This window comes from Gopherus flavomarginatus, chromosome 5 (genome assembly GCF_025201925.1).
Source record: "Gopherus flavomarginatus isolate rGopFla2 chromosome 5, rGopFla2.mat.asm, whole genome shotgun sequence".
In the NCBI taxonomy this organism is placed as follows: Eukaryota; Metazoa; Chordata; order Testudines; family Testudinidae; genus Gopherus; species Gopherus flavomarginatus.
The window spans coordinates 138,670,969-138,696,207 of record NC_066621.1 but is presented as its reverse complement, the minus strand read 5'-3'; the positions used below and the strand labels follow the sequence as shown (position 1 = coordinate 138,696,207).

Sequence of the window (25,239 nt, the reverse complement as noted above, 5' to 3'; positions counted from 1 at the left end):
TATTTGCATGGCATTTTTGTAGCTGGCATGTAAGTACCTTGCAATGCCAGCTATGCTAAACATTCATGTGCCCTCTTTATGCTTTGGTCACTATTCCAGAGGACATGCTTCCATGTGGATGGCACTCATTAAAAAAAACAATGCATTAATTAAATTTGGGACTGAACTCCTTGGGGGAGAATTGTATGTCCCCTGCTCTGTTTTACCTGCATTCTGCCATATATTTTATGTTATAGCAGTCTTGGATGATGATCCAACACATGTTGTTCATTTTAAGAACACTTTCACTGCAGATCTGACAAAACACAAAGAAGGTACCAATGTGAGAGTTTAAACATAGCTACAGCATTCGACCCAAGGTTTAAGAATCCGAAGTGCCTTCCAAAATCTGAGAGGGATGAAGTGTGGAGCATGCTTTTAAAAATCTTAAAAGAGCGACATTCCAATGCAGAAACTACAGAACCCGAACCACCAAAAGAGAACATCAACCTTCTGCTGGTGGCATTCGACTCAGATGATGAAAATGAATGTGAGTCAGTCCGCACTGCTTTGGACTGTTATCAAGCAAAACTCATCATCAGCATGGACGCATGTCCTCCAGAATGGTGTTTGAAGATGGAGACCTATGAATCATTAGTATATCTGGCATGCAAGTATCTTGCGATGCCGGCTACAATAGTGCCATGACTAATTGCGATTAATTTTTAACTGCTTGACAGTCCTAGTACTAACAGATTAAATAATACTCAACACTTTCAAAAACTGTCCCTTGAAATTCATTCAAATGAATTTCAAACTCTGACATCCCACTGGTCTGTGTGAATTATACGTATAGATAATGTATAGAATTATATGTAAAGTTCAGTTTCTACGGCCATACTAGCTATCACATTTGTCTGAGTTCAATGGGAACTCCACTACACATTCCTCCCCCATCCACATTCCCCCATCCAACTGACGGAGTTCACAAGAGAATGAGATGCTGATCTAATTAGTGGTATTAAATCCTGGAGGGTATATCTACACTATGAAATTAGGTCGATTTTATAGAAGTCAATTGCGTATGTCCACACTAAGCGCATTAAGTTGGCAGACTGCTACTGTGGCTAGCATCGACTTACGGAGCGGTGCACTGTGGGTAGCTATCCCACAGTTCCCGCAGTCTCCGCCGCCCATTGGAATTCTGAGTTAAGCTCCCAATGCCTGATGGAGCAAAAACATTGTCACAGGTGGTTTTGGGTACACGTCGTCAGTTACCCAAGCTCCGTGAAAGCAACGGCAGACAATAGTTTCACGTCAGACACCAGGGTGATTAGAAGAGGACAGCAAGGTGCGCTGTACATCATAGAGGCTTTGAAAACCAGTTTCATGACTGGCCAGGCTTTGGTGTGAGTTGTGTGTTTCCCCTTGACGCAAACTCACCCCCTTTGCTGGTTTTAATTCCCTGTAAGCCAACCATCCTCTCCCCTTCAAAATAAAGTAACTATTGTTTTGAAACCATGCATTCTTTCTTTATTAATTAAAAAAAAAAATTTAGATGACAGTCAAGGTAGCCCGGGGTGGGGGAAGAGGGAAGGACAAGGCCACATTGCTTATTGCAGCCACACTAAAAATAAAACTGTTTGAATGACAGCCTTCTTTTGCTTGGGCCATCCTTTGCAGTGGTGTGGCTGGGTGCCTGGAGCCTCCCTCCCCCACGTTCTTGGGCATCTGGGTGAGGAGGCTATGGAACATGGGGAGGAGGGTAGGCGATTATACAGTGGACGCAGTGGGGGGTCTGTGCTCTTGGCTTTCCTGCAGCTCCAACAGATGCTTGATCATGTCTGTTTGCTCCCCCATTAGCCTCAGCATTGCATCCTGCCTCCGCTCTTCGTGCTTGTTTAATTCTTTCCTGGCTTCTGCCACTAAATGCCTCCATGCATTAAGCTGCGCCCTATCATTGTGAGAGGACTGCATGAGCTCGGAAATCATGTCAGCATGAGTGCATTTTTTTCGCCTTCTAATCTGTGATAACCTCAGGGATGGAGATGATGGGGTGGGGGGGGAACATTCTACGCTCTACAATTCTGGGGGGACTGCATGGTCACCTGTGCTGCTGAATTCGCCACACTGACCAAACAGAAAATGAAATTCAAAAGTTCCCGGGGTTTTTCTTGTCTGGCTAGTGCATCGAAGTTCAAAGTGCTGATCAGACCGGACACAATGGAGCACTCTGAGATAGCTCCCAGAGGACAATATCATCGATTTGCATCCACACTACCCCAAATTTGACCCAGCAAAGTCGATTTTAGCACTACTCCCCTCGCCGGGGAGGAGTACAAAAGTCAATTTTAAGAGCCCTTTAGGTCAACAGAACAGGGTTGGTTGTGTGGACACATTCATTTTTAAAATTGGCTTAACACGGCTAAATTTGACCTAACCCTGTAGCGTAGACCAGGCCTTAGTGTCTGTCCAGACTAGAAAGAAATGAGGTTAGATTGGGAGAGCATTTTTCCCTCAAGTAGATGCAACTTAATACCTTTATCCTCAGTGTAACTGGTCAAACTAAACCTTATGTAACACTTTACTTATACAGTCCCTCAGGAAGATTAAATTCAGTGGTAGTATTCTGTAAAGCCACCCAGTGGACCCCAGCTTCATTTTCATCGTACACTCTGGGCTACTGAGATATGAAGTGCTTCTGGAGAAGCACTGGATCACTGTGGTAAGGAAGTGCCTTGCCTTGCTGAATGGGAACTTTACCAGAGAATTAAAAAGGGGCACTGGTTGGACTCTAAAGGAAGCCGCATCCAGTATACTTCAAACAGATAGTTGGTGGGCATGACTGGGTGAGAGGGAGAGTAGACGCAAAAGTAGGTAAAAATGGGAGGAGATGACCACTGTCTACATTAGTTGTAATGAAGAAACCACAGTGCTCTCCTTGCCTTACATATAAACAACTTGACGACGAAGAATTGAAGATCTACCCATCTGCTAAACATTTAATTAATATTCTTTCAAAAAATCTTAAAACCAGAATTCTAACCTCCAAAAGAAATATCTACCTGGTCTAAATCCAGAGCAGAATAGACAATTTTCCCTTTGTCATCACCAGAAAATAATTTCATTCCATTGGGACTCCAAGCTAAGGCTGTGATGCTGCTTTTGTGGATACCAGCCACATCAAATCTCCGAAGCTGCAAATTGACACCAAAGGAATACAAAGAAAGAGTAATGAGGAGGGAGAAAAACAGACCCTGGGCATATTCAGTGACTCAGCTTTAAGTATTAACCTTAATTTTGTCAATTCAGAGCTATCTTCATTCCTAATCAGCAATTTTATTTAATATCATCATACATCAAGCATTGCATGGAAGAGTTTTTGACCAAGCACATTGTTTAAGAGTACTACTGAAAAAAAAATTTTCATAAGATTAATACATGATTAACATATACTCACAAGATATTTCATTATACACAGATTTCCTGATCCTCACTGTTTTAGATGTGCAAAATCATTATATAACAATTTATTAGGAAAGAACAGTTATTTGCCGTACAGTAACTGAGTTTCTTCAAGATGATGATGTAACTAAAGATCCCAGTGTAGATGTGCACACAAAAGCTCAAAACCTTTTTTCTAATAATGTCTAGTGGGATCACAAATGCACACAGGCATGAAGAGTGAAGCGGCCACAACTCTCTTTCAGTTCCCTTGCAAAATGAAGACTTTGTTAACGGATTACTCCAAAAACAGGGATGGAGGGTGAGTTGTGGAATCTACATTAACATCAGCATGAAGAACCACACCTTACTGTAGGGTAAGTAATCATATTTCTTGGTTTGTGTATCAGTGTGGATCCGGCAAGCAGTATCTTCTTCAGGATGGCAGGCATGAGGACTATCAGCTGCATTAGTCAAACAGAGAGTAAAGTACAGCCCCCTCTAAACTTTGGGTCTGATCTGGCAGCCAAATCCTGTGCACAATGCTTGATACAGACCTGAACAGGTTGCGCCACATAGCAGTTTCTGGATATTGGTATGTTGCAAAAGCATGCTGAGGATTCTGCTTGGGCTCTCCTGGAGTGAAGGGCACATCAGTCAGCTGATCACACAGCAAGATTCAAAATGGGTAACACAGTTTAAGTCTTTGGGATAAAATAGCCTGACATTCGTGCTGGCTAGCTATAGCCAAAAATAGACTTGGGGACAGTCTGAAAGATTTGGCCTTGTTAATAGAATACTGAAGAGCCAAAATGCTTGAAGATAATGTCTATTCCTGGATCGGAAGCTATCCTCATAGGTTTCTCGAATGGGGGTAGTTTGAGTCTTACATCTTGGGATTTCTGGAGTGGGATAAGAAGTGGTAGACAATATATTTCTTGGGGATATCTGCTTACCCAAAACAGAACAGGCATCTGTTACGTTCATCTGTGATGGGTATTAGCCCATTGCAAGAAATGGTTTGAACCCAGTGGGTTTTGAATCCACCACAACGAGCAGTTAGTCTGAAGCACCTCACACTGCTCCCCTAATCTGTCCTAACTGCTTCTTTTCCCTTTTGGGGGTGAGGGACAGACAAACAGACAAATCAAGTGAAGAAATTAATGAAAAGTCGAAACAAACATGACATTTCTTCACCAGAGAAGAATTCTGAAAATCAAAAGCAAGTGACATTGGACACAGACCAGATTACATCTCACTGCCACCAGTAATAAGATGGAACTGAGGAAGAGCTTCCACCATCCCACCCTTTACTTCCTCATATGGTAGCATGAGGCAACACAGATGGCATGAGCAGGCCTGATGGACACTGTTAGACAAATGAGTCTAAGCTTACGTATCTGCCATGAGACCCACACTGATAGTCAAAGAAGATCATACTTAACATCAAAGAAGTTGTAACCAAATTTAACATTTACCTGTTTGTTTCTTCCAGGTAACAAAGAGACAAGTTGAAAAATTGCAACCCGGCCTGAAACTGTACCAACAGCAACAAGATCATCAAAGCAGTTCAACAACTTTACAGCAGTAATAGATTCAGTCTTCCCCTGTTGAAACAAGAAAAACAAAATTGCAAAATTAAAGAAGTTTCCTGAAGGAAAGACCTGTAAGTGCAAATTTGCCACCAACAGCTAAAGAAGTATTGAAAAACTTCTGATGATAAAGCCAGGCACAAAGAGTTAATTTTTACCTCAAAATTGTATTTTTTCATATGGTTTAAATGTCTGCAGTACAGATAGAGCATTCCAATGCTACTGCCCACAGCAATGTAGTCCTCATTGGTATCAAGTGCTGTGAGGTACACCACAATGGAGCGAAATCCCTTTTGGACCTTGGTAGGAATGGCATTCAGGAGATAGTACAGGGGGCAAAACTCCTTAAATATAACTGGCAGAGCTGCAGATGCCATGGTAAAGGTTAGTTTCAGTAGTTTACAGGCTGGCATAAACACATTTACTTCACACTAAGGAAACCTGAAAAACAACAAAACACCTTTAGTTAAAATGTATTCTTTCCAAATGAGCTAACAGAATAGCTGTAGTTTGGTACAAACAGCAACCAACTTAAAAAAAAAAAAAAAGTCTCACTTAGTAGAACAAATCATTCTACAACAAGAAACTGAACATTTCCGCTCAAATTGAGCCAATATTACCACCAGCACCAAATGGTGTACATTGTAATTACCCAACAGTTGATAAGCAATTTTCTCTCCAATCTTGACCAGAACAGATCGGCCTAGACTGAGCCCAAATGCAGCATTCCACTCTCAAAAGAATGGGAAAAGCATCAACTGACTATGGTACAATTCATTCCTATTTGGTTACTGAAAGAGTAAAATCAGATTAGCATAAAAATAAAAGAACTGAGTGCTCACTGCATGGCACAAAACAAAATATGCAAGTACATGCAGGAGAAAGACCCCTATAAACACTGGGCTCAATCCTAAAATCACAGAGTTCTCAGTTTCCCTGAATTATAAGAAGAGCATAGGACACTGCAAGCTTGTGTCCTTTGACTTTTATACTAAATGGTGTCTATGTCCAATTCCTTAATCCCACCACAGGACTACAATTATATTAGGTATATATTTAAATTGCCTTCATATTTAGCAAGTAAATATAAGAACAAATATTAGCAAGATAATTTGTGGGAACAATAGGGGCAATTGAAAAAGTGAGGAGACTCCCAATTTGACAGACACGTGCAGAGATTTGTTTAGTTATTTCATTTAAATGACAGGGAAAGCAGTTTAAAAAAAATAGTGTACACAAGACTTTCCTGTTATGGTTAAACAAGAAGTTTATAGAATGTTTAGGAGAGAATGTGGTATCCTCTCAGGAGTAAAGGAAAGAAAAGCTATAGTTTGCTTCCCTTGGAGTTTAAGTGTATGAAGATCTTACTGTACTAACTGTCTCAGTTGCTTTCTGAAACCTTCTCCCCATTCATGTGGTATGCCAAGATATTAAATAATGCAATTAAAAACTGAAGCCTGTCTGCTTACAGGATCACAGCCTTGATATAAGTCTTTTTTTATTATTATTTGCAGCAGCTAGTCTCCTCATGGATGACTTTGAAAGACAGGAAAGAACAGAAGTCTTCTGGTTTCAAACTTCATTATACCAGAGGGTATTTTGATTAATAAGATAGTTTTGATCCAGCCAAAAATATCTGCAGTTTTTTAGACAAGGAATTCTTTATTTCTGGGGAGAAGAAAGGCTGCTATATGATTCCAAAAACAACCCTGAAGGTTAAAGAATTTTTTTTTTTAATTCTAAAAATGTCTAAAACCTCAACTATTGTGTGAAGCATTCCGCTATAGTGACCATACACACGTACAGTTTGTATCCAATTGTGCCTGGACTGTATGTTTTCTGAGGAAAGGGAATGTTATTTGTTTGGCACACTGTTGGGAAGCACTATGCACATTACAGTGCTATATAAACTGATTTTTTTTAAAAATACCCATCACCATTTTAACATCTCCATTACTACGAATCAGTTCGGTGTCTCAATTTATTTCATTGTTATTTTCCCAACAGAATTCAGTGTGCTATCTTTGGACCCTGAAACACTTACTCTTACAAAATTCACTTTTTTGGCTTGATTTCCACCACTAATTCTCCATTTCACTCTTATAGCTCAAGGCCAACTATTATTAAAAACAAAAATCTATTAAAAGAAACAAGATGCGAGAAAACAGTTTATGCAACCTGTGACGTTGCACTCCATATGTTTTATAGAAATATGCTAATGAGTGTGAATATAATGTAACTGGATTATGCTTCATGCAAAAGATCTTTTGTAAGGTATCATTACAAACCTTATAATCTACGGAGTGTGTTCGTCCTATATGTATGTATGTATCATTCTTGTATCTGAAACTAGAAATATGAAGTATTACTCTGAGGTCCTATTGTAATTATGTAAAGTTGGGGCCATTAATGGTGGCTTAGAATCCTGATGGCTCCCATTTACTATGATAATTGGTTGTAGATGGTTTATTTATTTGCAAGCCTTCTTGTGGACATGGAGACTATGTGAACATGTCACATGATACTGGAATCCATCTTAAACCTGGTGCCTTTCCATTTAGAAGGAAGGGTGGGAACCCAGAGAAAGACAAAGGATTCCCACCTTGTGCCAAAGCTATAAAAAGGGGGTGGAATAGAATAAAGGGGGCTGCAGTCATGAGAATCTCCTAGTTATCACCTGGGCTGGAACTAACAAGAACTGTATCAGGGGAAAGGATTAGTCCCAGACTAAGAAGGAGTCTAATCTGTGAAAGAAACTTACTGGAACATCTCTGAGGGTGAGATTTACCTGTATTCAGTTTCTTAACATATTAGGCTTAGACTTGAATGTTTTGTTTTATTCTGCTTGGTAACTCACTTTGTTCTATCTGTTATTTCTTGAAACCACTTAAATTCTTATTAAACCCAGAGTAAGTGATTAATACTTGGGGAGCAAACAACTGTGCATCTCTCTCTATCAGTATTATAGACAGTGGACAATTTAGGAGTTTACCCTGTAAAAGCTTTATACAGAGTAAAACACATTTATTTGGGGCTTGGATCCCATTGGGAGCTGGGTGTCTGGGTGCTGGAGATAGGTGACCTACTGAGTGGTTTTCAGTTAAAGCCTGTAGCTTTGGGGGCATGGTTCAGACCTGGGTCTGTGTTGCAGCAGACTAGCATGTCTGGCTCAACAAGGCAAGGTTCTGGAGTCTCAAGCTGACAGGGAAAACGGGCTCAGAGATAGTTTCAGCACATCAGGTAACAGTCCCAAGGAGGTCTCTGTGATCAAACCTGCACACAACCTATAAAGCAACATCTCCTCCCCCTCCAACTGCTGTATTCTCATCCTACCATGGGATTTTTACTAGTTTACCCATCTACCTAAATCAAAGTCTCCTTGAGATAAGAACTGAGAGTGAAACCCAGGCCCCACTTAAGATAATGGCATTTTACCACTGACGTCAATGGAGTCAGGATTTCACCTTCTACGTTGTTATAGTTTGAATAGGGCCATACGCACCCAGGGATGCCATATGAAAAAAAATTATCTTACTTTAAAACACTATAAAAGTCTCCAGAGACTCTCTAATACATTCAAATATTAAACACTTTATCAGAGATTATTGGGTCTTTGTGACAAACTGCTCATATGAGTTCTCCCACTGACTCCAGTGAAACTATTCTTGAAAGCGAGGATTGGATCAGACACTATGTCTTACGACAGAACTTCTGAGAATTCATTTTGGCTTTCTCCAACATAAGTCATAGTTCATTTTATAAATTTAAGAAGTGTTTATAAAAAGTACAGCAGCAGTGTTTGTGCTTGTGAGGTTTAGTTTATCATCTTACAATACCCTTGTGAGGGAATTTGAATATTATTCCTCCCCCTCCCTTTATAGATGGAGAATCTGAAAGTGGCCTTGATCCTGCAAGCTGTCCCACCTGGGAAGACCCTTGGACCATCTGCATACATACAAGGGTACACCTGCTTGGAACAGTTAGCATTAGCAGTGCCTAAATTAATTGTTCTGGACCATACAACACATAAATGGCAAAGCCAGGACTAGAAGAATTTTGGGATACATGACTACCAGGAATGGGTTTTGTGTGTTTTAATGGTGTATGTTAATTTGTTTTTGAGCTGGAGGATAGTGGTGGCTTAATTTACAGAGGACGATATCAGATTAGAAGTCTCATCCTTAGTCCTTTACATGAATTCCTACCTCAACCCAAGATGGTTAAAACTAATATAGTTATCAGACAAACAAATCTATGTTTGACTCTTTGTGCTACATTTGGCTTGCACAATTAAAAACAGTTTAGGCAGTTTCATTTTCTAGTAGTTACACAGTTCAGCTTCAGTTTGAGGTACTACCAGACTTTGAGGTACTCCAAAACTAAGAAGAGTCCTCTTTTTTTTGTTTTAAACAATGAAAAAATTTGTCTTGTAGGTTATTAAACACAATGAGCCTAATCATCACTGTACCCTGCACAGTCACTTACCTCTGTGAAAAATGAATGCAAAAGTATAAAACAGTCCACAATCAAAATGGCTACATTTTATATCCTCTTTGCACAAACATAAAAGCTCAAGACAGAGGAGAATCAGGTTTCAAACATACATCTTGAGTTTAAACTACTGGACAGTGATCTTTGGGCCACACATGCTTTCTTTTCCTTATTGATTATTCGAGGACAGCATTTGTATCTACTTTTCCCCCTTCATTACTCATATCAGGGAAACTGAAAACAAATGGCTGGCATAACCTGTTTTCCCAGACCAGTTTTAGGAATGGTTCTGCATATTCAGTGGAATCAGCAATTGTTATTTTCAAGAACATATTGCTATGTGCGACAAATCAGGGCAGGGTAACAGACTTTTTGCAATGGAAATATAAGCAGCATGAAGTGCCTTACAATTTAGGCTCCAAGTCTATCACAGAGGTCACAGATTCTTTGACTTTTCAAGACTTCAGTGACTTCTACAGCCACTGGTGCCACTGACCACAGGGCCAGACGCACTGGCCGCTGCTGGGGCAGTCTCAGGCCACCACATACCTCTGCCCATCAGAGCGCCCACTCCAGAGCACCCAAGATTTAGTTGGAGTATATAGTACAAGTCATGGACAGGACACGGCCCGTGAATTTTTCTGTACTGCCCATGACCTGTCCATGACTTTTACTAAAAATACCATGACTAAACCTTAGCCTTACTTATGATGCATTCCACACCTCCTTGAAGAAAAGGCACTCCTTCTTCAATCCACAAACACCACAGCCAGCCTCTGTGGCTGTTACTTCTCTACTACTACTTCTCTAGTCTCAATAATGGGGACTATGGCTCACCAGCTGTGAAACAGCAAAAAGGAAGATAGTCCTGTAATTAAGGGACAAGACTGGGAATCAGGAGATGAGGATTCAATTCCATGCTCTGCCACAGACTTGTGTGACCTCAAGGAAATTATTGCATCGCTCTGTGCCTCAGTTCCCTGTCTTTACAATAATATTTCCCCTTTCTCACCCTTTGTTTTGTCTATTTAGATTTAAGTTCTTTAAGACAGGAATCATCTCTTATTATGTATATGCACAGCACCTAGCACAATGGGCGCATTTGACATGCACAATTTCTGCTTTATGCGATCGGCAAGAACAAAACAAAAAAAGAGAGAAAAATAACAATTTAAATACTATTTCTGTAGTGCGGGCGATTCCGCCCGCCATTACACTCAATGTAATTTTGACTACACGCAGTTTTCACTTTACACGCTGACTGCGGAACGTAACCCCAGCGTAAGATGAGACAGGCCTGTAGTCTTACTGAACTCAGTGGAATTACTCATGAGCTTAAAGGTAAGCATATGTATAAGAGGTTGCACAATCATGGCATTAGTTTGCACTATCACTATTTTTCATAATTATTCATTTCTAAGGTGTTTACCAAAAAACTAGCAACTTTAAAAACATTTCAGTGTTATTGTATTGCATATATGACAGCAGCAGAACAAAAACTAAGCTTCCATAGTTAAAATATTAAATTACCTATAGCTCATATCGACCACTCTAATCCTCTAGCCCATGTCAAATTGCAATAGTTTTCCCCTACAAAATCTTTTTGCAGGGACACTAAGGAAAGTAACAAATGTTACTTAAAAGCATTCATGTGACCTAAGAACTGGGAACTACACTTATGAAAGTGGGCACACAAAGTTTATTTGCAGTTTAGCTTAAAATAACTTCCAAATTTGTGACTTCAACTACAACAGCATTAACCTTATTGTGCTGATGTCGCAACCACGTTACGAGACTTTATTAACTAACTAAATTTCTTATTCATAAAAATAAGCACAAGTCAGCACATTTTAAACTATTATTAAATAGTCTGACATTCTCTGTCCTGCCTCCATCCCCACACCCTGCAAACTGTTTTAAAGAGACACCACAGAGAAATTTGGTTAGAAAGTTTGTTTCATTTTCTTTGTATTTAATTCTCAAGTTTAAAAAAAAAAAGTTTCCCACTCCACCCTCCGAAGAAATAAAAACTGGGATGAGGAGAGTGAAGCTGCACATCACTGTAATTAGAGAGCCAGGTAGACAGGGTAATCTCTTTACTGGACCAACTTCTGTTGGCATTACCTTCCCCAGCTTGTCTCTCTAATATCCTGGGACACACACAGTTACAACTAGGATGCATACATCCTTCTAACGCCACCCCAGGTTTTACAACGTTTACACACTAGTTGACCAGATTAACCGAATCAAGAACACAACACCGGTACTGGTCATGCGCAACAGATTCCCCATGGGGAGAATTCAACAGGCAGCAAACAGCAGAGCAGCAGCAGCTGCTTCACGGGGCTGCCGAAGGATGAAATGAAGCGGGGCTACCAAGCACCTCCAGCCCCTTTGCTCACCGAGAGAAGCGGAGTTTAAAGCGGGTGCAAGTACCCACTGCCTCGCCGAGGCGCGGACGATCCCCACCTTTTCCAACAGCAGAGGGGGGACCTGGGGGGCCAGTTCCCTATTTCAGCCTCTCCTGGAGCCCGAGCCGCAGAGCAGCAAGGGGAGAGGAAAAGGGGCGGGTGGGGGAAGGGCTGATGGAGAAAGAGGGCGGAGGCGTGAGGAGCAGCCCAGAGCCGCGGCTGCTTGACTCACCTCAGCGAGGGGCCGGGTCCCTCATGTCTCGCGGGAGGGCGCGCGCTGCCTCTCCGAGGCCCCGGGCGAGGGAAGACCAAGCCGCTGGGCCGGGCGCGGCTGAGCGACGGCTGCTGGGCCCGGGTGGGGGGACCGGACGTGAGCGCACTTCCGAGGGAAGGCGGGGCGCGGCCCGGCCGTGGGACCTATCACGGCGCGGCTCGGGGTATGGCGGGTGAGTGAGGCCCGCGGCCCCAGGGGCGCATGGCGGGAGAGGGATGTTTGTCTCCCGCCGGGGTCGGGTGCCGCAGAGGGGGGTTGTCCTGGTCGCACAGGGGCGCTGCCTTCATGGTAGACCCAGTCCTGCCCCTCCCGTTTTCCCTCCGAGGGCACGTGAGCCGAGCTCCGCGCGCATTTCGTCAGTTATAGTCCGTTATTATCGTTACATTTCCAAATGCCAAGGGACTCGACCAACGCGGGCTGGGGCTGTAGGGCCTCGATCCCGCGGGACCGTGAAGCCAGGGGGACGGGACGGGACCCCTCCCGTGCGTAACGGTCAGCGGGTGGCCAGCTGTCTAAGCACACGGAAACCCCAGAGTCTTCACAAATGTTTCTTACCGCCCTTCACTTCCCTGCCTGTTAATGTTGTATTTCAACAAATTAGCAGTGCCAAGTCGTTAGTTTAATGTTCGTGAAGCACTTCGAGATCCTCAGATGAAAAGTAATTTAGCTGTGTCGAGAATTAGCATCAATTGTATGTACAGTCACACTCAGTGTATGTTTATAAATAACAGTATTATTCCTAGCGGCACTTCCTCTGAAATCTTAGCTTGCTTTGTATTATCCAGAAACTGTTTATGTGATGAACAGTAAAGTTGAGGACAGAAATTAGGTTGTCATTTGAATCTGCAATGATTGCAGATATGAGTGACTACATAGAGGAGTAGTCCCATTGAATCAATGTTCCATTGAGGCTCACCTGTGTAAAATTAATCATGTACATACATTTTTGCAAGATTAAAGCCTTGCATTGTCATTAAAATCCTTTAAAAATATAAGGTGACATTTTGGCCCTATTGAAGTCAATAGCAAAACTCCTATTGCCTGCAGTAGTGCCAGGATTTCACACTTCCTGCCCCTGGACAAACCTACTGAAATACTAATGATAGAGACCACAAGGTGAAAAATACTGGGTCCTGACAGAGTTAGTGACTAGCCAAGAAGTGCTACAGTAAAATTTGACTTCAGAAAATACAGCCATTACTTGTATTGGCAAAATATTATAGGATTGCTTATTAGTGGTTTTACAGCATTAGTTAGGTGCTCTAATGGAATACGTCAATATGCAGTTTATTTTTTTCAGTACCCTAAGAATGTGATTATTTTACACTGATGGTGAAAGGCTGACAGGCTAGAAACTTGATTTATGATTAGAGTTAGTAGGATGCACGTAAACTACATTTTACTGAGTCAACATTCAGGAACAGAACATTGAGGAATATACTGCATGCAGCCACATACAACTATAATGACAACATAAAACAGTGCATTGATTTGCTATTGTAGATGTGTAAGGGTTTGCATTTTCTCTCTTTTTTTTTAAGCAGCAAAGAGTCCTGCTGCTGTTCCTCCAAAAAGACCTGTCTTATCTGTCAGTGCAAGAAAAATTAAAGATAACGCAGCAGACTGGCATAATTTAATGATGAAATGGGAGACGCTAAATAATAATGGATTTACTACTGCAAACAAAATTGTAAACTTGAAAATTGGCACACAGTGAGTATGTTAACAGGTCTTACAGATAATGATACTGTAGAGGTCACTTTTACCGTGAAACTAGTTTGTTTTCCTGACTGGGCAGCTTTACAAAAAAACAACAGAGTGGACAGGTTTGGTATTCTATACCAGTAGCATTTTGTGATTGTATAAAATCAAAAGATTGAAATTTAGGTAAGGCTGTTTATGGTAAAAATTGGATAACCTCATAAGGGCTGTATTTGCAGCAAAATGTTTTTATACATACAAATAATAAATATTCAATATTTAAAATGCTAAATTACAAAATTAAGGTTTGATCCTACAAACCCTTTCTTGGTGAGTTTTCTCTGACACACAACTCAGAGCTTTGCAGAATTAAAAAAGGGATTGGCTATTTACATGAATAACAAAAACATCCTGAGTTACAATAGTAAAGATTTTAAAAAGCCAATAACTTTGGAAGGGACATAATTCCTGCTTCAGGACATAAGACAACCTGTAACTAATGGGAATTAAAGAGAAACTTTCCTTTTCCTAGTGGACAGGCTATTCCTTCATTGCCTAATGTAGGGTTCTTGTACTTTCCTCTGAACCATTTGGTACTAGCCACAGCTGAACACTGAACTAGCTAAACCATTCATCTAATCCTGTACAGCAATTCCTTTGTACTGTTCATATGAGAAAGGGCTTGTAGGCTCAAGCCTTTTGTTATGTTGTGTAGAGGATAGCATAGACTTTAAATTCCTACAGTCTGTGAGTAAAGGTGTGCACAAGTATTTACACTAATATATGCTTTTGTTTAGATTTAAAGATAACAGGCTGGAGATAGAATGTGACAACATTGCATCTGACTGTGGAAAGCTGTCTCCAAACTATAATGAAGAACTTGAGATGTTCTGTGCAAAATTGCTTGAGACCTTGGAAAACATGGTAATGTTCATTTGTTTATCTTTCAAACTGTATACTCCCTAACCTGATGAAGCCATTGTTGGCAAGTGCGTTTGTCCACTAACTAAACCATTTTAAACTTTTACTGAAAATAAACTTTCATAAGGCTTTCATTCAGAGAATGACTCTAACTTTGGATATGCATGATTACAGTACTGTGTACTGTGTTTATTAGATTGACTTGAAAATTTAAAAGTTGATTTTACATCCTCTCCTGGCTACCCCTCTATTCCCCTTTTCATAGTATGATTTAAAAAAAAAAATCTGCAAAATAATACAATGCCAATATTGTACCTATTGTCTATTCTTTCTCATCCTAAACGTGTTAAAAACAAAACAAGCATCAAGTTAGAAAGAGGATAGAACAGTTCAGACCTAATATGATGTGGTATCAATAAGCATATGTCTATGCAGCAATTAGAGGTGTGATTGCAGCACGTATAGGCGTACCCAAGCTAACTTTAATCTAGTTCGAGTAACAGTAGCAGTTAAGCACAGCTGCACAGGCTGTACAAGCCCACCTAGGACCCTGTGTACATACATGACCAGCGATCCCATGCAGCTGCAGCTTCACTTCATTACTCACCCATGCTAACTTGAGGTACCTAGCGTATGTCCACATGTGGTAGTCACACCTCCAATAGCAGTGTAAACACAACCTAAGAACTATATTTTGTTTGATTGGACATAATTCAGTTTCCGGTTTTCCTAAATGCAGTTCTGTGTTACAGCTCCCATCTCTTTAGGGAACAGAGTGGACATTTGTTATCTAACCTACTTAATGAGTGGACGCACTATTAAGAATTGTCACCCCAATAATTTTGGAAATAGCCAATACAAGTGAAGATAAGTGACGTTCCTACTGTCAGAGTAGTTCATACCTTCAGAATGGTATAGTAACCTAAATTAAAAATAGAGAAAAAGTAATACAAATCAAAAGTGTACAACCTATTCACTTTGCAGAAATAATTTCATGCACCTCATTGTTAACTTACCCTGAATTTTATTTCTTTATTATAATAACTCTGATATCCCTTAGCTATAAAGAAAAATGTGTATTAAAATGATATTGGTTTTATGTTAAATTGAGCAGTTCTGTGCAAACTGGAAAAAATTCCAATGATTGGTATAAGCAGGAAAATATTCCAGATTCCTCATCAAGTTTGGTTCTCTGGAGAAAGTAAGAGTAATGCTTCTGTTTCTTCGTTTGAGGGCTTGGCTACACACAAAACTTCAAAGCGCTGCCGCGGGAGCGCTTTGAAGTGTGAGTGTAGTCGCAGTGCCAGCGCTGGGAGAGAGCTCTCCCAGCGCTGCACGTACTTCACCTCCTCATGGGGATTAGCTTGCAGCGCTGGGAGCCACGCTCCCAGCGCTGCGGCACTGTTTACACTGGTGCTTTACAGCGCTGTATCTTGCAGCGCTCAAGGGGGTGTTTTTTCACACCCCTGAGCGAGAATGTTGCAGCGCTGTAAAGCGCCAGTGTAGCCAAGGCCTGAGTTACTGTCATGACTTAGCCCATTAAATGCACTGATATAAGTTGTCATTCCTGTTGAGCAGTTAAAGTCCAAGCATCTTTGTGTTGGATTAGACAATGCATATATACATATGTTATTTTCCACTGTTTGTAATCATATGTACCATATATTCAGGAGTTTACAGCATGACCATGATGCTCCTAAATTCTTTACTGTAAAATGCTGCTACCAGCCTCAATTATTTTATTAATGGTTTCATGGATTTCAAAGCCAGTTGGAACCATTGTGATCATCTACCTCCTGTATAACACTGGCCATAAAACATCCCCAAAATAATTCCTAGAGCATATCTTTTAGCAAGACATACAATCTTGATTTAAAAATTGTCAGTGATGGAAAATCCACCAGACCCTTGGTAAATTCTTCCAGTAGTTATTTACTCTCACCATTACAATTTTACACCTTATTTCCACTGTGAAGTTGTCTAGCTTCAGCTTCCAGCCATTGGATCATGTTATACCTTTCTCTGTTAGATTGAAGAGCCCTTGTTAAATATTTATTCCCTGTGTAGATACTTATAGACTATAATCAAGTCACCCTTTAACCATTCCTTTAAGATAAACAGATCAACTCAAGGAGTTCAGTCACTATAAGGCATGTTTTCTAATCCTCTAATCATTCTTGTAGCTCTTCTCTGAACCCTCTCCAATTTATCAACATCCTTCTTGAATTATGTTCATCCGAACAGGACACGGTATTCCAGCAGCAGTCACAGCAGTGCTAAATACAGAGATAAAATAACCTCTCTACTCCTATTTGAGATTCCCCCGTTTATGCATCCCAGGATCACATTAGCTCTTTTGGCCACAGTGTCACACTGGGAGCTCACGTTCAGCTGATTATCCTCTACAACCCCCAAATATTTTTCAGTCACTCTTCCCCCATCCTATAAGTATGGCCTACATTCTTTGTTCCTAGATGTATATACATTTAGCCATATTAAAAGGCATAGTGTGCTTATGCGCAGTTTACCAACCAATCCAGATTGCTCTGAATCAGTAACCTGTCCTCTTCATTATGTACCCCATCTCCAATTTTTGTATCATCTGCAAACTTTATCAGTGATGATTTTATGTTTTCTTCCAGATCATTGATAAAAATGTTAACTAGCATAGGGTTAAGTACCTATCCCTGCAGGACCCCACTAGAAACAGACCTACTGAATGATGATTCTCTATTTACGGTTACATTTTGAGACCTATCGGTTAGATCTATCGAGTGTTACCTTAGATAATGCACAATAGTTAATTCCCTTCTACCTTTCTAATCCTTCAAGATTACTATTATGGAAGAGTGCCCACACTGCAGTTAGTACTTACTATCCTAATTACTGGCCGTCTTCGGAGGGAGTAAAAGATTGAAATTGCATAGAGACTGAACTATTTTTCCATACCTAGAGGTGATTCAACCAGGTTAAGGCTGAGGGACGTTGGTAGGGAAGTTTGCACTTTCAGTGCCTGTGCGGTACCTGTTCTGTAGGAAAGAGCAACTTTCACCGTCAGTCCAGCTGCTTTCACCAGTACCAAATTGTTATAAAGGAAGAAAAACAAGAATATTGAGAGAGAGCTTTACTAACTTTCTGGGTGGTAAACTTGGATTTGGGATTAAAAAAAAGGACTGAAGCTAGGGAAATGATTAAAGTAGAAGTAAATAAACTGTACATGCAATGTTTGAAACACCAAGTGTTTCTCACATGAAATCTCTTTATTAGTCCCACTAATAGCTGTTTTTTGCAGTCATAAAAGTGAATTAGAAATTTCATGAATCTGGCTGAGGTAGTCACATAAAGTATTTTTGAACTTCATTAATAGTTAATATTTGTAAGATCTTAGTAGCATAAAATGCCCCAAATATTTATTAACTTGAAACTCTAATCATTCTCAGGAAAAAATACAACAGAAAATGGAAAAACTGTGTTCAACTACTAAAGGAATTTGTGACTTAGAAACATATCATTATGAAAATGGAGATTGCAGGACACCACTCTTTCACACATGGCCCACTACGTACTTCTGTAAGTAGAATATTGTTTACTTGTAGTTATCCATTAGTATTTCCCAATGAGGAGCATTTTAAAGGACATTGGATGTCATCTGAAATTGATATAGTAATTTAGAAGAACTAAAAAATATGCCGTTAACTTTTATCTAGATAAGATTGTAACTTTGCCTTATGTAATGAGAGAGTCCGTCTTCCTAACAGAGTAAGCAATAGAGAAGTTACTGCACTGGTTCTCAAACTTTTGTACTGATGACCCCTTTCACATAGCAAGCCTTTGAGTGCGACCCCCTCCTCCCTTATAAACTAAAACCATATTTTTATATATTTAACACCGTTATAAATGCTGGAGGCAAAGTGGGGTTTGGGGTGGAGGCTGATGCTCGTGACCCCCCATGTAATAACCTCGTGACTCCCAGAGGGGTCCCACCCCCAGTCTGAGAACCCCTGAATTACTGCAGTAATTAACTTAAAGCAGTGGTTCTCAAACTATGGAGTGCACCTCCGTAGGGTGTGTGGGAATGTGTCAAGGGAGATGCGAGCTGTGAGATTTTTTTTTAAGAGCCTTGGCTGTTAGCCCTAGGCAGCTGGGGCTCCTGCAGCAGGGCTGTGCACACCTGGGAGGAGGGGATAAAGGGGCTAGATGGAGCCCCACCGCCAGGGCTCTCCTCCTTCCCTCCTCTTCCCCCGTCCCAGTCCTCACTGGGAGGCAGCTCAGGCTCTGGCTCTTACTCTCCCCCACCCCACCCCAAAAATCCCTCACCTGGAGATGGCAGCCGCTCCAGCTGTCAGTCCCTTGGTAAGGGAGGCAAAAGTAAGGGTGGCAATGGGGCATAAAGTCTGCCAAATAAGTTTGTGAACCACTGACAGGTTATTGCCACTGACAGCTCATGTAAATTGCAAAGCAACTCACACATTATAATTACAGTGTTAAGACATACAGACAGATCCAGTTAAAACAAGCATCTGCTGCTGCTAGAAGTGTCAAAGCTGCAATAGCTACTCCCTACAAAGAGCAAAAATATCTGTGGTCTGGAAGCATTGAGTCCTATTCTACAGTCCAATTTGTAGAGTTGGGTTTATTCTTAGGTGGGAGATGGGAGTTCGACCTTAGTTAATTGTAAGACACAGAAGAGTTTTAAAAGGGCTCTGATCCAGAGGATGACCAGACTGAGGAAGGAGAAGGCTCATCACTCTCTACCACCAAAAATAGGGAATGCAGATCCTTCCAGCATTCACTTCGTAACAGAGTGTAGGTGAGGCCTTCTCTGCCCTTCCAGTTATTTAACAATCTAAAAAAGCCTAGCAGGCTTCAAGTGCGTCTGTCTGACAAGCACCATTACTGCAGTTTTACAACTCTTGGAACTCAGGAACTTGATGGCAACAGATTTGTTTCTCTGATTAATTGGAAGTAGTTCTTTTGTGCAGTGTGTCTCATGCTCCTCAATTCACTGCCCTAGAATAGTGGGATTCTCGTGTCTTGGTTTCTGCTGACCAGAAGACTGGCAGGAGAAAGGGGATTTGCTGGACCCTCTGTTATTGAAAAAGTCCAAAGAAATGTGGTTGTAATAATTTTACCTACAATTCTGGCTGAATTCCATGGGAATTGCAGGCTTGAGCCCTTATTGTCAAATATTTTGTTCACTTTCTGGCTCCAGCAATTCAAGTGACAATAGCCAGATACATTTTAAAAAAATATCCTTACCAGCGTTACTAGTAACTCCCGCACATTAGACAAACATTTCAGTTTCAAATTATTTTCACCATTTATTCTTCACTCACAAATAGTGTAGTTAGTTAAACAGATCAGCATTACTTCCTGGTGCTCAGGCACTTGCACTGTTTGGGTTAATATAGTATGCAGATTGTGGTTTAGTTGCCCAAAAATATCAAGGTATCCAGAAAATTTATGCAGAGTTTTTATTCAAAGTATTATAAAACCTTTACATTTTTAAACCAACATGTCCCTTTAAAGAAATGGCTTAAAATAGTACCATTTTTATAGCTGGTTCTAAGATACTACTGTTGATGTAGAAATAAAAGGGGATTTTATACTGAAAAAGCATCTGTGTGGTAGAAATATATCCAATACATGAGCAATAAATTTGGCATTTCATATTGCAATGAAGAGGAGTGGTGTTAACTATTGTAAAGATCAGGATGGCTGTCTTACCTAAAGAAGAGGGGGTAGTTATAAAAGCTTATATACTGTAATAGCTATTTTTAAAAAAATGATTAGTATAGCACAAGTACTGATTTATTACTTTTTCAGAGCTGCTTATATACGATTAGAAATGGTGCACGTAATTGTTCAATCCTTTTCAGATGAGGTTTCTTTCAAGCTCACTGAAATGTACAAGAAGGAAATACGACTTAAACAAACGATTGTGCAAGAGATTGCTCATACGGCTGACCAAGATCTTATGATGGTTTATTTATCGTCTTGGTTGTACCAGCCCTATATTGAGAACAGCAGCAAACTACTGCTAGAAAGCATGTTGCTGGAAACAGGACATAGACAAGTGTAGCATTTAAGACTACTTCTAAAGATACTCATGTGACACTGAAGCAGCAAAAACTGCAAGGTTAATTATATGTTGTATTTTTATAAGATTATTAAAATGTGTTTTTCCTCTGTTTGTATTTGTTTCATTTGTCACTTCTCTTGGTTGATATAAAGCAATTATCTAAGATACCTATATTACCTCCTTCGCTGTAGTATCTGAACACCTCACAATTTTAGATGTGCTATTATCCTCAAATTGCACATGGGGAACCAAAGTAGAGAGAGGCTAAGGGCCAAATCCTCAAAGGTATTTATTTGAATTCAGTTGAAATCAATGGGCATTACGTGCCTAAATACCTTTGAGGATCTGGGTCTAAGGTCACACAGAAGACTCTAGTGGAACAGGGAACTGAACCTGGCTCATGGAGTCCTAGGTTAGAGCCCTCACCCCTGGACCATCATTCCTGACACCAAACTTGACACCCACTGAATGTCTTGCTACTTCTGTTTTGAACTGTCACACTACACCAAATCAAAGACAAAACATGTTCTGTTTTTTTCCTTGTGTACATACCACATAGATTTTCCAAAGTTTCAGGGTGGCATAGGCAATTACTAAGATCTAAAACTGTACCACTGTGGCATGAGAGTTCTGCCATTGATATAAATAGCTGCAGAGTCAGTCTCTTAATGAAGTAGCTTTTGTTATAGTGAATATATGCAAATCTAGAAGTATCACTATATCCAGCTTATTCTCGCTTCCCCCAAACAATAAAATGCCCCCTCTGTTCCTACGATATGACTTTCCTATGTTGAAAAACTACAAGTTAACGAAACTATTACAAAAATTGTAGAGCTATTTATAAGCACCCTTAGATCTGCTTCTGCCAGCTGCAATAAGATGACTGTTAGCCCAAAACAAACAGTTGAAAGAGGAGCCTGTCTTCTCTGACATGCCAAAAATTGAATGATCATGGAAATATTCATAGCTTCACTCTAAGTGGTCCCTCGAGGACATGGACGAGCCTGCTGTGGTAGCCATTGTGCTCTCCAGCTGTCAAACCAGCCCCTTTTGAAAGCACTAAACATTTTAAAACTTTTGCGATTATACATGACTAAACTTTACACCAGAATTTTGATTAACCTCATTAAATAAGTAATCAGAAAACCCTTTGCGTTAACAGATATTGCTATATTAGAAACTGTGTATACTTTTCTCACTTAAAGCTGCTTCAAACTGTAACTACAGAGTTCATAGTATCACTACTACCTAGCAATAAATGCAGTGAAGTGTTATGGGACATTTCAAGTTCTCATGGATGTTTACAATGTACTTGCAGAAAAAAATGTGTTAAATTTTCTCCTCGTACTATTTGGGCAGACTGTCTCCTTTGAACAGAGGAAAGGATTGCACCTGACAGGCTTGTAAGCTACTATACTCTCACTGAAGTTCTAATCATTAAAAGAAATTCTAGAGCAGCAGATTAAGAAAATCAGCAATAAGTAATGAATACAGCTTAGATACCAGTTAAATATGAGTCAATAGAGTAACACTGTTGCAAAAAAAAAAAAACCAAACAAAACATTCTGGGATATATTAGCAGGAGTGTCGTAAGCAAAACATGAAAAGTAAGTCTTCCGCTCTACACCGCACTGATTAGGCCTCAACTGGAGTACTGTGTCCAGTTCTGGGCACCACATTTCAGGAACAATGTGGACAAATTGGAGAAAGTCTAGAGAAGAGCAATAAAAATGATTAAAGGTCTCGAAAACATGACTTATGAGGGAGGATCAAAAAAATAAAGCTATGAGGTTTGTTTAGTCTTGAAAAGAGAAGACAGAGGGGTCATAACAGTTTTCAAGTATATAAAAGGCTGTTACAAGGAGGAGGGAGAAAAATTGTTGCCCTTCTGAGGATAGGACAAGAAGCAATGGGCTTAATTGTAGCAAGGGTGGTTTAGGTTGGACATTAGGAAAAACTTCCTGTCAGGATGGTTAAGCACTGGAATAAATTGCCTAGGGAGGTTGTGGAATCTCTGTCATTAGAGATTTTTAAGAGTAGGTTAGACAAACACCTGTCAGGGATGGTCTAGATAATACTTAGTCCTGCCATGAGTGCAGGGGACTGGACTAGATGACCTCTCAAGGTCCTTTCCAGTCCTATGATTCTAGATACAACTTACTAAAATTATGAGAGTGGATGTACTGTATTCATGGAAACAGGTTTCAGAGTGGTAGCTGTGTTAGTCTGTATCAGCAAAAAGAACGAGGAGTACTTGTGTGGCACCTTAGAGACTAACATTTATTTGGGCATAAGCTTTCGTGGGCTAAAACCCACTTCATCGGCTGCATGCAGTGGAAAATACAGTAGGAACACATATACACACAGAGAACATGAAAAAATGGGTGTTGCCATACCAATTCTAACAAGACTAATCAATTAAGATGGGCTATTATCAACAGGAGGAAAAAAAACTTTTGTAGTGATAATCAGGATGGCCCATTTCAAACAGTTGGCAAGAAGGTTGGGTGCTGGCTGGTGAGTCTTGCCCACATGCTCAGGGTTTAGCTGATCGCCATATTTGGGATCGGGAAGGAATTTTCCTCCAGGGCGGATTGGCAGGGGCCCTGGAGGTTTTTCGCCTTCCCCTAGAGCGTGGGGCATGGGTCGCTTGCTGGTGGATTCTCTGCAGCTTGAGGTCTTCAAACCAATTTTGAGGATTTCAATAACTCAGTCCTGGGTTAGGGGTTGTTATAAAAGTGGATGGGTAGGGTTCTGTGGCCTGCCTTGTGCAGGAGGTCGGACTAGATGATCATATTGGTCCCTTCTGACCTATGAGTCTAATGTGTGACTAACAGTAGGGGGAAAAATAGCATGGAGAAATAGTTTTTACTTTGTGTAGTGACCCATCCACTCCCAGTCTTTATTCAAGCCTAAATTAATGGTGTCCAATTTGCAAGTTAATTCCAGTTCTGCAGTTTCTTGCTGGAGTCTGTTTCTGAAGTTTTTTTGTTGGAGAACTGCGACTTTTTAGGTCTGCAACTGAAGAAATGAGTTTTGCATTTAGTTCTGTACATGGTAAGATCTGTAGATCACTCTTATTTCTTGCAGCAGAAAATTCCAGAATTTAGGTCCAGCGCCTGTGAAAATTGTCATCTACGTTCCCGAGACTGCCTGTTGGTTAAGAGTTTGTTCTGATGGAATGCAGCCATCATGCAAGGTCACCATTGCAGTGGGAAGGGTGCTCTCTCAGGTAGCAGTCCTAACCATATGAAGTCTTGACACTCAAAATCCTCAAACTAGATACTTTTCAGGGGGGAAGTCAGTGCAGAGCACAGCATGGGGAAAAGTTTTCATGATGACTCAGGTTAATAGAATACTGTATTCTGTAGTAACTGGGGCTTCTTTGAGGTATGTTTCAGTCTTAACAACTTGCAAGAATCAAATGAAGTCATAAATACATAATTAGTGTCCAGCTTACATCTCATAGGCTATGGCCAGTCTAATTTTCTGGCCATGAAGTAGCCATTGTTTGCCATGGTTTGCCCAAAACTGCAGGCTAATCCAACAATCTGAATGATGTTAAACAAGAGGCAAGTTCTTCAGAACACTTCAATCAAGATAGAGATCACAATAAGATGGGATACAGCTTTAGCCTGATGCTCTTCATTCAGGTGATTTTGCTGCTTCTGTGTCTCAGCTTTCTCAATACAGTGATGCTTAGACTGGACTAAAGGAGAGGTCATCTGCGTATTGCAGGTATTTCCCTGTTCTCAGTAACTCTCACCCAACCTCATACAGGTGTTGAGAAACTTAGGAGGACAGAGTCTTGCAGGCTTTAGAGGTAGAGGAACAATTACCCATTGTGACCTTCTGAGGTCAGAAAAAAGAGGAAGGTTATGAGCCATTTAAGGATGGTTGTGGTCACCTATGCAGCTTTTTAGAGCAGACAGGCTTATTTGGGCGATCAACAGTATCAACGATACTAATCAGGATGAGTATGAATGTACTTCTATTATACAGACAGGTGGTGGTCATCCACTAGAGCACTAAATTTAATGGTAAGTCACTACGATGTTATGTTCTGAAGCCTGCCAGTGAGATCAAAGATACTAGCAGCTAATGGGCAGCAGAAACTTTTGTTGCTAGCTTCTCCCTTACCTTGCTTAGATAAGTGGTTAAAACTCAGTGCTATGTCTGTCTATGAGAAAAACTTTTTAAAATATGATGAAGACTGGGATGATCTAAGGGTAGAGGTCTGCTTTGTTATTAGCAAGAGCAAAGCTTATTTAATAGTGACAGGCTCTGAAAGATGGTGCTTCTGCTTGGCCAAAAAAATGGGGCCTTAAGACAAGGCTCTATCAG

The 25,239-nt window shown here is 40.5% G+C and overlaps 2 protein-coding genes across 14 annotated transcripts in view; one reads left to right on the top strand and one right to left on the bottom strand.

The window, feature by feature from the left end:
• TECPR2 (tectonin beta-propeller repeat containing 2) overlaps positions 1 to 12,296 on the bottom strand; it is a 129,227-nt gene extending 116,931 nt beyond the window's left edge. For 5 of the 9 annotated variants that reach the window (XR_007774550.1, XM_050954086.1, XM_050954087.1 and 2 more), the window contains exons 1-4: positions 12,150 to 12,296; positions 5,174 to 5,456; positions 4,902 to 5,030; positions 3,045 to 3,176 (exon numbers count right to left, since the gene is read on the bottom strand). Coding sequence is in view for 8 of the 9 variants with exons in the window: in XM_050954086.1 (XP_050810043.1) it covers positions 3,045 to 3,176; positions 4,902 to 5,030; positions 5,174 to 5,428 (516 nt within the window). In the remaining variant the exon portion in view is untranslated. Of the gene's footprint in view, positions 1 to 3,044; positions 3,177 to 4,901; positions 5,031 to 5,173; positions 5,457 to 11,908; positions 11,930 to 12,149 lie in introns of those variants that run through there. The other 4 variants (XM_050954082.1, XM_050954083.1, XM_050954085.1 and 1 more) reach the window with 2 other exon arrangements.
• CINP (cyclin dependent kinase 2 interacting protein) lies at positions 12,077 to 21,006 on the top strand. 5 transcript variants are annotated; one of them, XM_050954238.1, is made up of 5 exons: positions 12,077 to 12,287; positions 13,736 to 13,904; positions 14,690 to 14,816; positions 18,254 to 18,383; positions 20,693 to 21,006. In XM_050954238.1, exons 1-5 carry the CDS (start codon positions 12,092 to 12,094, stop codon positions 20,893 to 20,895), a joined length of 825 nt encoding a protein of 274 aa, XP_050810195.1. In that variant the 5' UTR covers positions 12,077 to 12,091; the 3' UTR covers positions 20,896 to 21,006. The 5 variants fall into 5 exon arrangements, with proteins under 5 accessions (XP_050810195.1, XP_050810198.1, XP_050810197.1 ...); XM_050954241.1 differs by lacking the exon at positions 12,077 to 12,287 and adding an exon at positions 12,289 to 12,363; XM_050954240.1 differs by lacking the exon at positions 12,077 to 12,287 and adding an exon at positions 12,303 to 12,363 and having other exon boundaries at positions 13,733 to 13,904.
• The last annotated feature ends 4,233 nt before the right edge of the window (positions 21,007 to 25,239 follow it).

Excerpts from the sequence above, each read along its gene's own strand:
- CINP (XM_050954238.1), top strand. The coding sequence starts at position 12,092 with ATGGAGAAAGAGGGCGGAGGCGTGAGGAGCAGCCCAGAGCCGCGGCTG. Across the intron at positions 12,288-13,735 it reads CCCGGGTGGGGGGACCGGAC|CAAAGAGTCCTGCTGCTGTT; the intron begins GTGAGCGCACTT and ends TTTTTTAAGCAG. Across the intron at positions 18,384-20,692 it reads ATGGCCCACTACGTACTTCT|ATGAGGTTTCTTTCAAGCTC; the intron begins GTAAGTAGAATA and ends AATCCTTTTCAG.